General features: G+C 29.1%; 1 protein-coding gene and 1 long non-coding RNA gene across 7 annotated transcripts in view; one reads left to right on the forward strand and one right to left on the reverse strand.

The window, feature by feature from the left end:
• The window catches only part of LOC129907124 (ecdysone receptor), a 493732-nt gene extending 486546 nt beyond the window's left edge, over positions 1 to 7186 (forward strand). For all 6 annotated transcript variants that reach the window (XM_055983195.1, XM_055983197.1, XM_055983198.1 and 3 more), the window contains one exon: positions 5864 to 7186. In XM_055983195.1, coding sequence (XP_055839170.1) covers positions 5864 to 6550 — 687 coding nt within the window. In that variant the 3' untranslated portion in view covers positions 6551 to 7186. The remainder of the gene's footprint in view (positions 1 to 5863) is intronic.
• LOC129907129 (uncharacterized) overlaps positions 1 to 14814 on the reverse strand; it is a 118897-nt gene that overhangs the window by 101865 nt on the left and 2218 nt on the right. The window lies entirely within an intron of this gene.

The following is a 14814-nucleotide window of genomic DNA, read 5'->3' on the forward strand; positions in this document are numbered from 1 at the left end:
TTGTATGACATTAGCCGTTTTTTATTATAACTTGATCCATATAGATCATTACTTAAAATGTATTACAACAACTACATGAGATTTTGCAAGATTTCGATTCGTGATCCTGATGAAAAGCAAGATCACGATTCGTGATCCTGATGAAAAGCAAGATCTCATGTAGTTGTTGTAATACATTTTAAGTAATGATCTATATGGATCAAGTGATAATAAAAAACGGCTTATTATAACTAGATCCATATAGATCATTACTTAAAATGTATTACAACAACTACATGAGATCTTGCAAGATTTCGATTCGTTATCCTGATGAAAAGCAAGATCACGATTCGTGATCCTGATGAAAAGCAAGATCTCATGTAGTTGTTGTAATACATTTTAAGTAATGATCTATATGGATCAAGTGATAATAAAAAACGACTATTATGATCATGGAGAATGCCGCAAAAAGTGTCTCCTGAACTTATTTTTTGAAACTTAGGCCGCATGCGGATTAGACTAAATATTTAGCCGAGAAAAAATTTTGATAGTTATGACTGTGTATAAAATTTGGCCTTGAATAAATATAACTGTGTGAATTTGGATAGACCAAACAAAACAAGATTATTACCTACCTAATTATTTTTATGCAAATATGTAGGTATAGCAATCCAATTTACTTTCAACACCTTTTTAATAATGATTTTTTAGAGCAACCAATGCAATAAACTCAGTTCGTAACTGAATCGATTTTGTTTTTTATTTACCTATATATGTACCTATATTATTAGGAAACAAAAATAAGGCAGCATCTATAACTTATAAGTTAGTTTTTTTTAAACCTTGAAATTAATTTTTCAATTATGTAATCAAAGTTTAGGGAAGTTTTCAAAAATAATTTTCGAGCTCAAAACTTTGGAAAAATGATCTGTTTTATATGAATTCAGATAGGCATCAACATGCTCCTTTTTTCGTTTCAATTGGAGTTTTTACTTCAGAAAACTAGATCAAAACATAAAAAGCTTCTTCTTCATTCAAAAACAAAGAACAAAGACACTGAATTGAAAATCCATTCCAAAACTATTTCTATAAATACCATCAAGTGCATTCTAAGCACAAATACAGTTATATAACCCTTTACCCATTCCCCCGCGAAAATAAAACTATTATACCTAAAATGGCAAAAATTCTCTGTGGTAACCTACAAAAAAAACCGAATCCGCAACATATAAACAAATGTCGTTTTCTATTGACGAATCTCAGAATGAGATTTGTGAATTTGACAGCTGAAAGGGGGGGTGAAGAGGGGAAATAGTGGACAAATCTCAGATTTCATGATCTATTTGCGTCCTGAGATTAAAAAAAATGACAAAAAAATGAAACTGAGAATCAAGAATCTGATTCTGGATTTTTATCAAGATTCACGCACACAAACACACGCACTTTCACACACACTCCTCTGTTTGACATTTGTCTGAACATTTGTTGTTGTTTTATTTTTTTTATACGCACAGATTTCGCACACAATTACAAAACTAGATTTCATATTCTATTTGCAGTGGAAAATCTGAGAATTTTACACAAAAATCTCAAAAGTCAATAGAAAACGACAAAAGACAATGAAAAACAAAAGGACTATTTATATTATGTAACCCCGCACGCACGCGCGAGTGTAGTATAATAAACAATACAACCCGGTCCGCCTCAGGCGGAGCTGAGTCCGACTTCGAGGCAGAAACTGGTCCGAAGGCGGCTCAAATTAGTATGGAAATTAGAATCACCGCGGAGCCGATTTTATATGTTTGGTTTTTTCACCACGATTTATCCTTCGACTTTGTGTTCATATACAAAAAGTTGCAAGTGTGTGAGTGCAACCCCGTCTTTCGCGGTCGGAGGTCGGAGTGTCTTTTCTGAACTCCGTTTTCTTGCTTGAAGGGTAAATATGCAAATCAATCATTGTGTACATGTCAAATGTCACACAAACAAGTGCATATTTACCAATGTACCCACATATCTAATCCTTTACCTATATCCCCGCACGAGCGATGTGAATATCACACAATGCCAAGAATTTCGCTGACACAAAAAAAAACCCAAAAATGTCAACTCGCACGCAAGTGCGATATTATAAACACGAAATGAATTTTTAGGAAAAACCCAAGAGCCAACAAGAACAAAACAACCCTTTTTGAAAACCAAAGATAATGATCTTGCAAAAAATATCTACTATCTACCTACTCTCTGCAGCATCTTCATAATTTCATGAATGATTTCTGCCTGCCTGAGTGAGAAAATAGGAAACAAAAAAAAAGTATTATGTAAACACAAAAAAAAAATATAACGAGAAAACGAGAGCAAGTTTTTTTTTTCAATAAATAGAAAAGAACAGAAAGAAAGAGTTCATCAGCGCCAGCTTACGCAGGGGCATTCTTTTGAACTAGGTTTGTATGTGTGCGTGATTAATGGAATTTTCAAAGTAAAAAAAGCTAAAATAGACACTTTTTCAACAATTTATATTAAAAATACTGTGAGCAAATATATATATATTTTTTTTGAAACTGATTTGAAATATAATGAAAAAAAATAATAAAAATAAATTGTGGACGCTTTAACTGCCCCTTCCTCAAAAAAAAAATATTGGTTTATTAAAATCAAATTTTTAGTGTGTAAATAAAAAAAAATTATTTTTTTTGGCAAACTGGCTGCATCAAAAACTTTATTAACTTCCCATTAAAAAATTCAAAAATATTTTAAAAAATAATTACGCTTTGCCCCACGACTAAAATGCTAAAAAAGTGCATTCTGACACTTTTCCTTCAAATTAACTATTCAAACTAACGTCAAATTAAATTTTAGTAATTGTTTTGGATTCTCCTAATTCCACTTTATTATTTTCTTATTGTTTCATCTAAAAACACTAATAAATGGTAAAGCTATTTTAAGAAGAGTGAGTAAAAAAACATGAAATCACAACAAATTGACGAAGCTTTTTTTTCTAATAAAAAAAAAAATCTGTTACACCTACTGCATGAAAACACATTTGATCATTATAAAACAAAAACAAAAAAAATAAAAAGTTTATAAACAACGGTGCCCCAACCAAAATTCTGATTCAATCTAAATTTGTAGGAAAAAAAATCAATTTCGACTCTTATAAAAATCGCAAAAGAAATTTTCTAAAATTTAAGTGATGAAAAAATGTGTGTTAATTAACTTTTCAAAAAAGTACGTTTCATAAGAGTATCTTATAAACTGCAAAAGTTATACAACAATTAGTCAACCATCTTCCATTAAAATGCTATGGAAACCCCCCCCTTAATGAACACACCAATTCTGCAGAATGTTTGCAGGCCTGCGTTGGTACAATCTCAGCAGTCACTGATTGTTCATAAACGTCAGAAAAAAAATTACCACAGAATGAGTTTTGTTTAATAAGCAAAAAAATATTTTCTTTTCAGTTCCCAAATATATTGTTTTTAATAACACGAAAAAATTGTAAACCGTGTTACATTAGGGTGGCTAAAAAAAATACTACTTTATTCTAAAAAAAATAATAAAAACAACGAGTAGTTCACATTTAAAACAAATTATCTATGGAAAAAATATTTGGGTGTTCAAGAAATTTTTTTTTTTGCGTTTGAAAAAAAAAATTATTTTTAGTGCACAGAAAGTTTGTTAAGTGCGTTTTTTGCTATAGTTATATTAAATTCATGCCAAATTAATTAAATTGAATTTGGTTAAATTCCCAGCGTAAATGTTAAATATACCATTTTTCTGAGCCCCCTAATGCGAAAATGCCTGCTCAATTTTACATTATATTTCATAAACCATGTCTTACAAACTTTCTCTGTATTGAAAATTATTTTTTTTTTCATAATTAAAAAAAGTGTAAATTTTTTTCTTCGATAATTTGGCCAAAATAATATCCACGTTTAATTTTTTCGAGTTCCACAGGAAGCTGTAGAAGTTAACATTTTTTAGAGCCACCCTAGTACAAAAAAAAAATCAATTTAAACTCGTTGTATCAAAAAACACGATTTTAAAATTTTCTGCATCATTAAAATATAAATTTTTCGAAAAATGAAAAAAAAAACATTTTTTGCATCACCCTAATTAATATGTTTGCTTTTCAGTTTATTTTTTACAATATTTACAATGATTAAAAATAAAAACTTCGAATCAAAAGCCAAATAAACTTCTTCGCGAGACCTGCAGTCATAAAATTTTGGCTGTGCAATCTGCCCAACGTTGACGAAGTTTATGAACAGCAGTACTGCAGTTGGACCAAGTTAGTCCGATCGCAGATCTGACTTTATGAACACGACTAACGCAGGCCTAAGTTAATGAAAACACCCAATATTCACATTTATTAAAAAAAAATCGAATCGAGAGTCAAATTAATTTCTTGTTGAGTTTTGCAGCAAAAAAATTTTGGCTGCGCAATCTACCCGATGTTGACGACATAATGACGTTTATGAACAGCAGAACTTGCAGTTAGTCCGATCGCAGATCTGACTTTATGAACACGAAAGGCAGGCCTAATTTAGGCAGACGTTTATGAAAACACCCATCCTGTAAATAGTCTAAGATGAAATAACTTTTTCATAATTATGATAACAGACCATTATAAAGATAAAACAAAAAAGAATTTGACAAAAAAGATTTAAAGTCCAAATTTTCGAGTTTACTTTTATGTAGTTTAGAACTCCGTTCATCAAAAAATTAGATAAAAATATAATTATAGTTATAAATACATATCACAAACAAAAATGATTTTTTTCTGATTGAAATTAATTTCTTAAAAAGTTCCAAAACCAAAGTTCCAAAAACATGTACTTTCAGAGCTCTGTAAATTAAAAATGTGTGTAAATATGTTGTTAATCGATCGTACCTACATCTATTCATAATTGAACTTATTTATTTTTAATATTATAAATTAAAAAACAATAAAAGCTTTTTTTGTGATTGTACAATTCATTTTAAAATGAGTCCACCGAATGGCAAAAAACTTGTACTTTGAGAGCAAAAAAAAAAAAGAATTATCAAAAAGTTAAACTTGTAAGCGCTATTACATAATTTAATTCTGCTATGTAGATGAGCAAATTCCCTCTGTGCGACGGACCGAGGCCTACTTTTTCGGATTTCTCTATTGTTGGTTTTTGACACGAAACCAATACTTGCCCTGTTTAGAACAAGTAAAAAAACAATATTTAAATAATTATTTGATTTCGGCAATTTTTTTTTGATAATTGAAAACGATATTTTTGGAACCATATAGAGACGGTTATTGACTCAAATTATAGAAAATTTAACTAACTTAAAGGCTGTGGTGTACGTAGTTCTTATCAACAATATTTTATGCATTTTTGACAATCGTTCGACAATCGAAAATTTGGGATGTTGATTGGGCCATAAATTAACCCGTTGTGTACACCATCGACATCTTAAAATGTACCTAATGAGACGAAACGCAATATAATTAAATTAATTTAAAAATCAGTCTGCTTTTTGGTTAAGTAGCTTACTAAAATGACTTTTGTATCTTACTAAATCGTTTAAAATTTTGCCAACTCAAGATTTAATTCATTTTCAACATAGAAACTATTTAAATGTTGGTGTTAAGTAGCTTAGGATTTAAATGAAACAACAACTTGTGTGTATTACCACCAAGGCAGCATTTAATGCTTTTTATCTTATTTCAGTTAAACGTATGAAGTAATACATTTTCGACAGAGTCCCTTTTTTTTGTTTTTTAGCATTAAAAAAACTTAAAACTGTAAAGCAATTATTAATAGTTCTGCTAATACAAAATATTTTATTATTATTTTTTTTTGTATGTTCTTTTCTTGACATAAAATAATTACTAAATGTTCTATGTTTTCAGGCCTGTTCAAGTGAAGTTATGATGTTGCGAATGGCACGGCGCTATGATGCTGCGTCAAATTCCATTTTCTTCGCGAATAATCGTTCATACACCCGTGATTCATATAAGATGGCCGGTATGGCCGATAATATTGAAGATTTATTGCATTTCTGTCGGCAAATGTACTCGATGACGGTCGATAATGTCGAGTATGCATTGCTCACTGCCATTGTGATCTTTTCCGATCGTCCTGGTCTCGAAGAAGCCGAACTAGTCGAACAGATACAAAGTTACTACATCGATACGTTACGAATCTATATCCTCAATCGGCATAGAGGCGATCCGAAGTGTTTGGTATTTTTTGCCAAACTTTTATCCATTCTCACTGAACTGCGAACACTCGGCAATCAGAATGCTGAAATGTGTTTCTCTTTGAAGCTGAAAAATCGGAAGCTTCCCAAATTCCTTGAAGAAATCTGGGACGTCAATACGATACCACCATCCGTTCAGTCTCACATACAAGCCACACAAGCAATGCAAGCTGCACAAGCAGCAAACGGACGTAGTGGTATAGACGGTAGTAGTAGTACAAGTGGTGATGACCTAATGATGGAAGTGACGGGCATAGGAAGTGAACTGAGTGGAATCAGTGGTGTTGTGGCTGGAGGGGGAATTAGTGGTATTGCTGAACATAATACTGTTGCATAGCAGGATTAGTTATAGTAGTTCTTGTTAAAGTCGGCATTGTCCATCTCCATCTCGTTACCTCCTCCTTTTTAACCCCTCGAACAGAACGCATACTACTCATACTGAGATACACATTGATTAAGTTTGCAGGGCAATATGTATGTATGTACAAAGGAAACTTTTAACAGTAATATTATTGTGTTTTTCTAGTTACCTTGGCTTAAGCTAAATAACAATTCATAAACAAAAACACTCACTACTTCAAATTTTCTCTAGTTTTATTTTTTGTTAAGTTTTCTATTCAAATCACATTTTATACTGACACATACCATATATAGGAACATTTTTTTTAACTTAATATTTTATGCAAATAATTGACATACATTTATTTAAAAAAATATATTTCCTAGTTTCATTTACCAATTTTTTTATATGCTCTGAATTGTAAATATTATACATTTATAAAAATGGGATTAACAAAATTATTAAAAAAAATAATGAAAGAAAATAATATTTTTTTGTTTATTAAAGTTTTGAGAGACAGATAATGAAAGAGTGAGAGGGCGTTAGAATGTGAGCATTATTATGTCTACATAAAATATTATTAAAACTTTGTAAGATACAACAAAATGAAACAAAAAAAAAAAAAAAAAACAATTTGAAAGTTTGAGTGAAAGCTAGAAAGAAAGAAAAATTATATATATATATATTCATTTACATTTAAGAGAATGAGAGAAAAGATTGTTTTTTTTTTATAAATAAAATATTAAATTATATATATATATATATATTATTAAACAAAATATAAAGAAAACTGCATTATCATCTACGTTATACAAAAAAAATAATAAAGAAACAGTTTATAAGAAAATATAGACATACAAAACATAGAAAGAAAATGATATGATATTTAAGCAAAAATGGTAAGCAAAAATAATTTAAACATAATTAAAACTGTTTTCCGTTAAAAGAAACACGTATGATTTTAGTCTACAAAAAAGTAAAAACAAAAAATCGAAAGGAGATATGTAGACGGTAGTGATTTTTTTTTTATTGATTTATTCCTAAATAAAGGTTAATTAAAAGTTATTTTTACCATATGTGTTAAATAGCGGACTGTGGACTATAAATACTGATGTTCATAAAGTCAAAATTCTTCACCCGTTTAATATATTTATTTTGTTTTCCATAAAATCATAACGAAATAATAATAGGCCAGTTCAGATTAATTGAAGTCCCAAGGTGTTTCCTTCGTCTTTTACACGAAAACTGTCAAAGTATAACGTTCTATTTCTTTTCGTACAATTAACTTTGAGCAATGGAATATAATTGAGAAACATGTTCCAATTTACATGCAAATACTTTTGTTACAATAAATTGTAATGATTATGTTGATTATGTTAAGAATTCGTTGTCATATAATTGACATCTCGGACCCTAAATATTTAACTGCTTAATAAAGTTGAATTTACCAGTTAATAACAATGGCATAATATTATGTACATATATAAGCTTCCATGATAGTTTTATAATGTTTAAGTAACTCTATTTCTTCTCAAAAAACGTTTTACTGGAGAAACAGCAAGGGCACCAGATACACTAAAAGTTTTCAATAATTTTTTTTGTGTCGAAACAACTGCTCATGGATCAAAACTTATTTATACTGAAAATTTAATGAAAAACAATAATTTCAAGTACCTATTTTTTTAATTCATTGAATTTTTGTTCAAAAATCTATTAATTATATAAATTGTTGGGTTTTGTGCACACCAAGTACTTTTTTGGTGTGTTTCTTAAAAAATTGTATTGGTGTTATTATATTAAATTGATTTTGTTCTATTTCGGATAGCAAAAAATCCAAATATTACTTTATTTCAATAGTTTGATTTTTTTTTTAGTGGGAATGTAAACCTTATTTAGATAAAATTTTTCCGTATCTTCACACTTAGGTAAAACCTTCTACAAAATTATTTTTCTTAACTTATTTTCTCTATACAAAAATTAAAAAAAAAAAAGCTCAAAGAATATTGCATAAATACGTGTTATTATATTTTCACTAAAACCACACCTTAATCTAAAGACTTTTTAAAATTTAATTTTGTATAATATTTACTTAAACACTTTCATGCAATTATTTTTATTTAAAAATATTTCTTTTAAGGATTCATTTTTTACTGTTAAGAAATTAAAACATTTACGAACACAAAATGGGCCTTATGTATTTCATTTTTACCTTTTTAATATACATATACAGAAGTAAAGTTTAGTTAATTTGTAGACAAAAATATATATAAAAAAAAGATAAACCAATTCTTGAAAAGAAAACTTTATACATTATATATATAATTTAAAAACGCTAGTTTTAATTAAAAAAAAATCGTTTCATTTCAAAAGAAACGATGTTTTTGATCTGTGCAATCAAAATAAATTATTTTTATCATTCATTTTAATTTTTTTTATGTACATAAAAAACATTTTTTTGTGGAAACCAGTTTCTTATTATCGTTTTCTTTATACTATTTTTTTTTTATAATAACAAAAAACACATTTATAACATTAATATAAATAATTATTAAGGTGAAGAGACAAGAAAACTTATATTAATTAAGAATTATTTGTTCTTGTAATGAAGAAAATTTATTTAGTAAATAAAGAATATTTTTTCTTAAAAAATGAATATTAAAAATAAAATTATGAACCTTTTGTGTTTTTCTTTTTTTTTATTCGATTATTACTAGTTGTTTTCCACTGGTCCTCTGGGGTTTACCCTTATGTGCGTGATGAGATAGGTGGGTATCTTTTGAATTTTCAGTGCGTCTTCTGCGAATTTTCAGTGCGTGTAATCTCCACAACTTCAGTCCCTGGCCATATTTTATTAAACGCACATAAATTCATAAATAAATTGTAGTGGGTTAAATGCAGAATCAAAATGCAAATTTAAACCTTATGGATAGTAACTCTCATTTAAGAAACATATTATGTTGATCTTTTTTTAAATTTTCTTTTGACATTCCAATTTCATAATGGGCACGTTCAGGAAATATTAGGGACTAGATATTTAGGCAACATCATTTTCTGAACGGAAATTTGAGAAAATTGACTAAATTAGTTTGGATACGCCATTATTGTCAAGTTTTGAAATTTACTTGAGAGTTTTACAGATCATGTGGGGCAGACAATAAATTTCACTTTACTTTAATTAATAAATATTATTAATTATAACCGATAATGCACTTTTTACACGTTTATGACACAAATAGATTAAATTCTGTTGTAATTAAAAACAATCATCTGTCATGTTGACAAAAAAAACTTTCCTAAATTTTTAGGGAAAATTTTCTTGCCTAACTTTCCAGTAAAATTACCTAAATTGGAAGGATTTTTTTTTGACAGTTGACCAATCAGAGGCCGATAAATTACCTAAATATTTAGTCCCTAACGTTTCTGAACCTGCCCAATATTATTTGTGCAGCATGAAAGCGTTTGTATCGTATTCTCCTGTGCTGCATCACGGGGAGTTATTTCGTGGCTAAACAAGCTTTAAACGTCTATTGAAGGGCAATAGCCCAGTCAAATTAGATCGAAAATAGGGAGTCCTCGTAAATAATTCAGACAAAGCTGGAAATGACTTTAATTTACTTTGGACATCGCATACTGGGTACCGCCATAGGTCAAAAATAAAAAAAGTAAATGTCAGTTTTTTTAAATCCAATGATTAAACAACGTTCTACAATCTCCCATTGAACCAAAACCAAAAAAAGTTTGACGGTTACCCCTTTTTTCTTAATAGCCATTCAAAGTCGGTATATAAAAAAAGGTACAGTTTTCTTATCGCTGCAGTTATAAGGTGTGAACTTGCGATAGTGATAGCAAGTTTTAAACATGGGAACGAAAATTATCATAAAAAGTTTCCCTCGGAATTTATTGGTATCGCCAATCAATATTCTAGGGGAACTTAGACGTCATTTGACACAATTTTTTGTTCCCTGGAAACAAATTCCGAGGGAGATTCACGATAGCACAAAAAATTCCTTGGGAATAAAATATTCCGTGGGAAACGAAATTCCCCGGGAGATTCACGATAGGGCCCTATATTGTTAAATAACATTAAGGCTAATTGTAATGGGGCTCGTTAGCGAAGCAATTTTAATGATTTTTATTTAGCTTAGTTTTCATTAAATTGGAGATTTCGTTGGTGTGCCTTCGAGGGCCCTCTACAACTTTAGTTCTCAAATGAAGAATACTGTCCTACCTTTCGAAATAATAGCGCCGTTTTTTCCCCTTTTCGAGTAATACAAGTTTAAATGACGTTACACGGAGAAAAAAAAATTACAACGTAAAACTAAAAAAATTCCTTTTGCACTATTATTTTTATAAAAGACTGAACTAGACGGTAGGGGTAAGGTGCTCGACTGACAGTCAGGTTCCATTTCCGGCATTAACAATTTTTTTTTTAAATTAAAAAAAAAAAATTTTTTTTTAACTTTTTTTATTTTTCTTCAAAATAACGAAAAATTTTAAAAACTGATTTGATGCATTTTTTTGCAATAATAAATCATATAAAATGATAATACAGGCGTTTCATTAAAAAAAAAATGGTCATTATATTTTTGACCGCACTTTGTATGGGAGGGTACCCACATCGATTAAAGTCCAAAAACATCAATCTTGGTCAAGCGGTTTGGTCAGAATGAACAGTCAAAAGTAGTAAAATGTTTCAAACGCCTAGTTTTTGTAAACGGTTATTCCAAATATGCTGAAATGTATATATATTTATATATATTCATATGTTAACATATTTTTCACTTATTTATTAAATTAAAAGTAAAAATTTTAAAATATAAAATTAATTGAAAAAAGTAATCAATTTTTATTAAAATTTTATATTAAATATTTTAATTCTTGGAGGAATTCCTTTTTAATTTATCAATTTTTAAGCTGCGGCTTTCCTTTTTAAAATCCAATTATATTATTCACAGCTTTGTGAAAAAACTTGATGTTATTCTCTTTATGAATCCATTCCATACAGGAATATTGGTCTGATCTCTCCATTTCCCAAACATGCATAACAAGTCAGTAAACTTTGGTAACACTTTTCTAAAAACTTGCCCTATGTATTGAAGAGGGGTTAATCCATAGTATAAATCTCAGTTTGCTTTAGTCTCAATATCTCGAGAACGACTGGTCGGACAGAAAATTTGCAAAGATTTTTTAGATTGGAAATAAAATTAACTTTCTTTTTCTAATACATAATTTTTCTCTAGAGTTACAATACCGCAAATAGTGTATTTTTTGATATTTATTTAAACAACCCTTAGAGGTAAGTGGGAAATAACTGAAAATGAAATATTTTGCGGTTCTCTTATGTCGTTTTCTTTCACTCTATTAAGGAGTACTCTAAATTTTTACTCCTTTTTCTGGAGTGATAGAACATAATGAGAGTAATTTTTTTTTGTAATTGTGTGTGTGACAAGGCAAAAATGGATAATTTTCTTAAAAAAAATAATGATAACAGGCCTAGGGAAAAAAAAATAATTATGAATTGAAAGAAAAAATTAGTAGGGGAAGTGGGGGCAAGACGGTTTTCGTACTATGTTGTATGAAAAAAAGTATAATTGGCAACACTTGCAATATAAAATAGGTGCCCTTTGGTAAGGTCGATCACGTCTGTAAGTTTTAGCAATTTCGGTTAAGACCCCGAAGAGTTACGGTAAATTTTGTGATTTTTCATCAAATTGTTATTGTTCATGTGAAAAGTCAGTTGTATTTTTGACACTGAAATAATTAAAATTTTTAACTTTTCCTTTTTTTATAATAGAAAGTGAATATTAAAAAGTATTTTCTGCGAAAGAAGGAGTCATAAAGATAAATTAAAAAAAAAATAATATAGAACATCAAATATGATATGACTGGGGTAAGACCGCCCATGGGTGAAATTGGAAGCTCTAGTAGCTTAAACAAAGTGAAAAAAAAAGTTCACCGTTAAATCTTCCAAAAAGCTAAGCAATAGGCGCCAAACAATACTGTAATTGATGATTCTGATGAAGAGGACTTTGCAGATTGTATTTGTAGCTTCTTTCTGCAACTATTTTCTTGATCCATTCCAAAGTATTGTTTGATTAAATGCAAAATGTGTACCAAATGGTACCAAAAAGCTTGTGCTGGAGTGAGAACTAATGAAAATATAGCATTTTATTATTACAAAAAGACTGCATTTAAAACAATAGAAACGGTCGTTCTACCAACAAAATTCGATAGGGCGGTCTTACCCCCATGTGGGGCAAGACGGTTTTTTGTTTGATGTTTTTTCAAAACGTATTATCTTTTGTTCAGTATTTTTTAATTTTTTTATAATAATGAGAGTTTCTGCAAAAAACATTAAACCGAATGAATAAAAATTCTATTTAAAAGATGTTTTTTATTTGTTTTTAGGACAGTCAAACACTAAGTAGTCGTTTGGCCAAACTAAACCAAAAAGAATATTTTTTTGAGGCTCACATGAATTCTACCAGCAAACGGAATAATATTATGACAGCTAAACGAAAGTTAAACGATAGATAAATGGCAGTCCTAAGGATTAACGAGTATCGTTGAAGTTAAACGATTATCGTAATACGTAGTCGCATTTCAACAAAAACGAAGTAGTTTCAACGATAATCGTTTTACAAAATAGGGCCCCTGCTTCAACACGAAGACGAAAGGCGCAGAAATGATCTTCGAATTTCCTTTCGATTTTCGTTTCGGTGCGTCGGTCGCACTGTGGGCTAGAACGCTATTTTAGCTGGAATTAATTATAAAAATTCCCTCAATGGTCTAAAATTGCAGTTAAAGGCATTAATATGATGTCGAATTTATTTATTTATTTATTTATTTAATATCAATAAGAGTTTACAATCTCAAATAGACTAACGAAATTTTTAAAATTATACATAGAATCATTATAAAATTAAAGCTACACAAAAAAATAAAATTATATATTTACATTATTTAATTAGTTAAAAAATACAAATTTAACATGATGTAATAATGATAACACTGTGCAAGTCGAAATTCTTGACAGGTGCGCAAATAACTGTTTCGCCTTATTTCGGACTCGAGAAATCGAATGGCATCATTTGCTTTTCGATTTATCGGTACGACTTCGAACAAAATTTTTTTTGAAAGTGTTTTCAATTATTTTGAGAGTTTTCCACTGTTTTTAGTAATTTTTCAACCAAAAACAATATTTATATTGCTAATAATTCTGCTCAAACGTAATTTGCTACCAGTAGAAAGACATTATAAACAATTTTGAACAATTTATTTGAAAGTTTAGTGAATTTTCTTGATAAAATTTAAAAAAAATTTTTTACATTGTTTATCATTTTTCCGCTGTTTTTGTTCTCTTTTGAACAAATACATTGCATGTTTTCCATTAAAAATTAATTTAACTGATAATTTAGTGTTGGTTAAACTTCGACAGTCTATCGATAGCATCGATAACAAAAAAATATCGAGTTTTTCGATACTTCACAAAACTATTGATAGTTTCAATACTTCCAAATTATTTTACAACAAGGCTACCGATATTATCGATAGTTTTTCTTAAAACCATCGATACAATCGATAATGGAAACTATCGATATCTACCAAACACTATGTTAATTCGTTGTTTACATCCAATGTCAAAAGAAAACTAAACTTGTAGTTCAAATTTTGTTTAATTAATTTCAAAACTATTTTTTTTAATGAGAAATTGTACGAGTGGTTTTAATACTTTTTGCTACGTGTGTTGCAAAACTATTTACAAAAGTGTTTTGCAAAGAGTTAATCTAGCGAATTTATTTACACATGCCTATCAGTTATCTTCACTGTGATCTTTTGGATCTGACCATATCATTGGGCCCCAAAATCCAAACTTGCACATATTCGTTTTGACCATTTGATAAGCTTATTATAACAATTTTTTTTAATGGTGCCCATTCGACGTCTCTTATAACTTTTAAATTGAAATATTTTTCATATATATAATCAATTTCAGGAGATATTTTCTTTCTACTTGGCATGTGTGCAAATTTGACACACACGTAGCAAAAAGTATTAAAACCACTCTACAATTTCTCATTAAAAAAAAAAAAAATAGCTTCGAAATTAATCAAACACAACTTCAAATACAAGTTTAACTTTCGTTTGACATTGGATGTAAACAACGAATTAATTTATAGTGTTTGGTAGATATCAATAGTTTCCATTATCGATTCTATCGATAGTTTCCATTATCGATTATATCGATAGTTTCCATTATC

This window comes from Episyrphus balteatus, chromosome 1 (assembly GCF_945859705.1).
Source record: "Episyrphus balteatus chromosome 1, idEpiBalt1.1, whole genome shotgun sequence".
Taxonomy (NCBI): Eukaryota; Metazoa; Arthropoda; class Insecta; order Diptera; family Syrphidae; genus Episyrphus; species Episyrphus balteatus.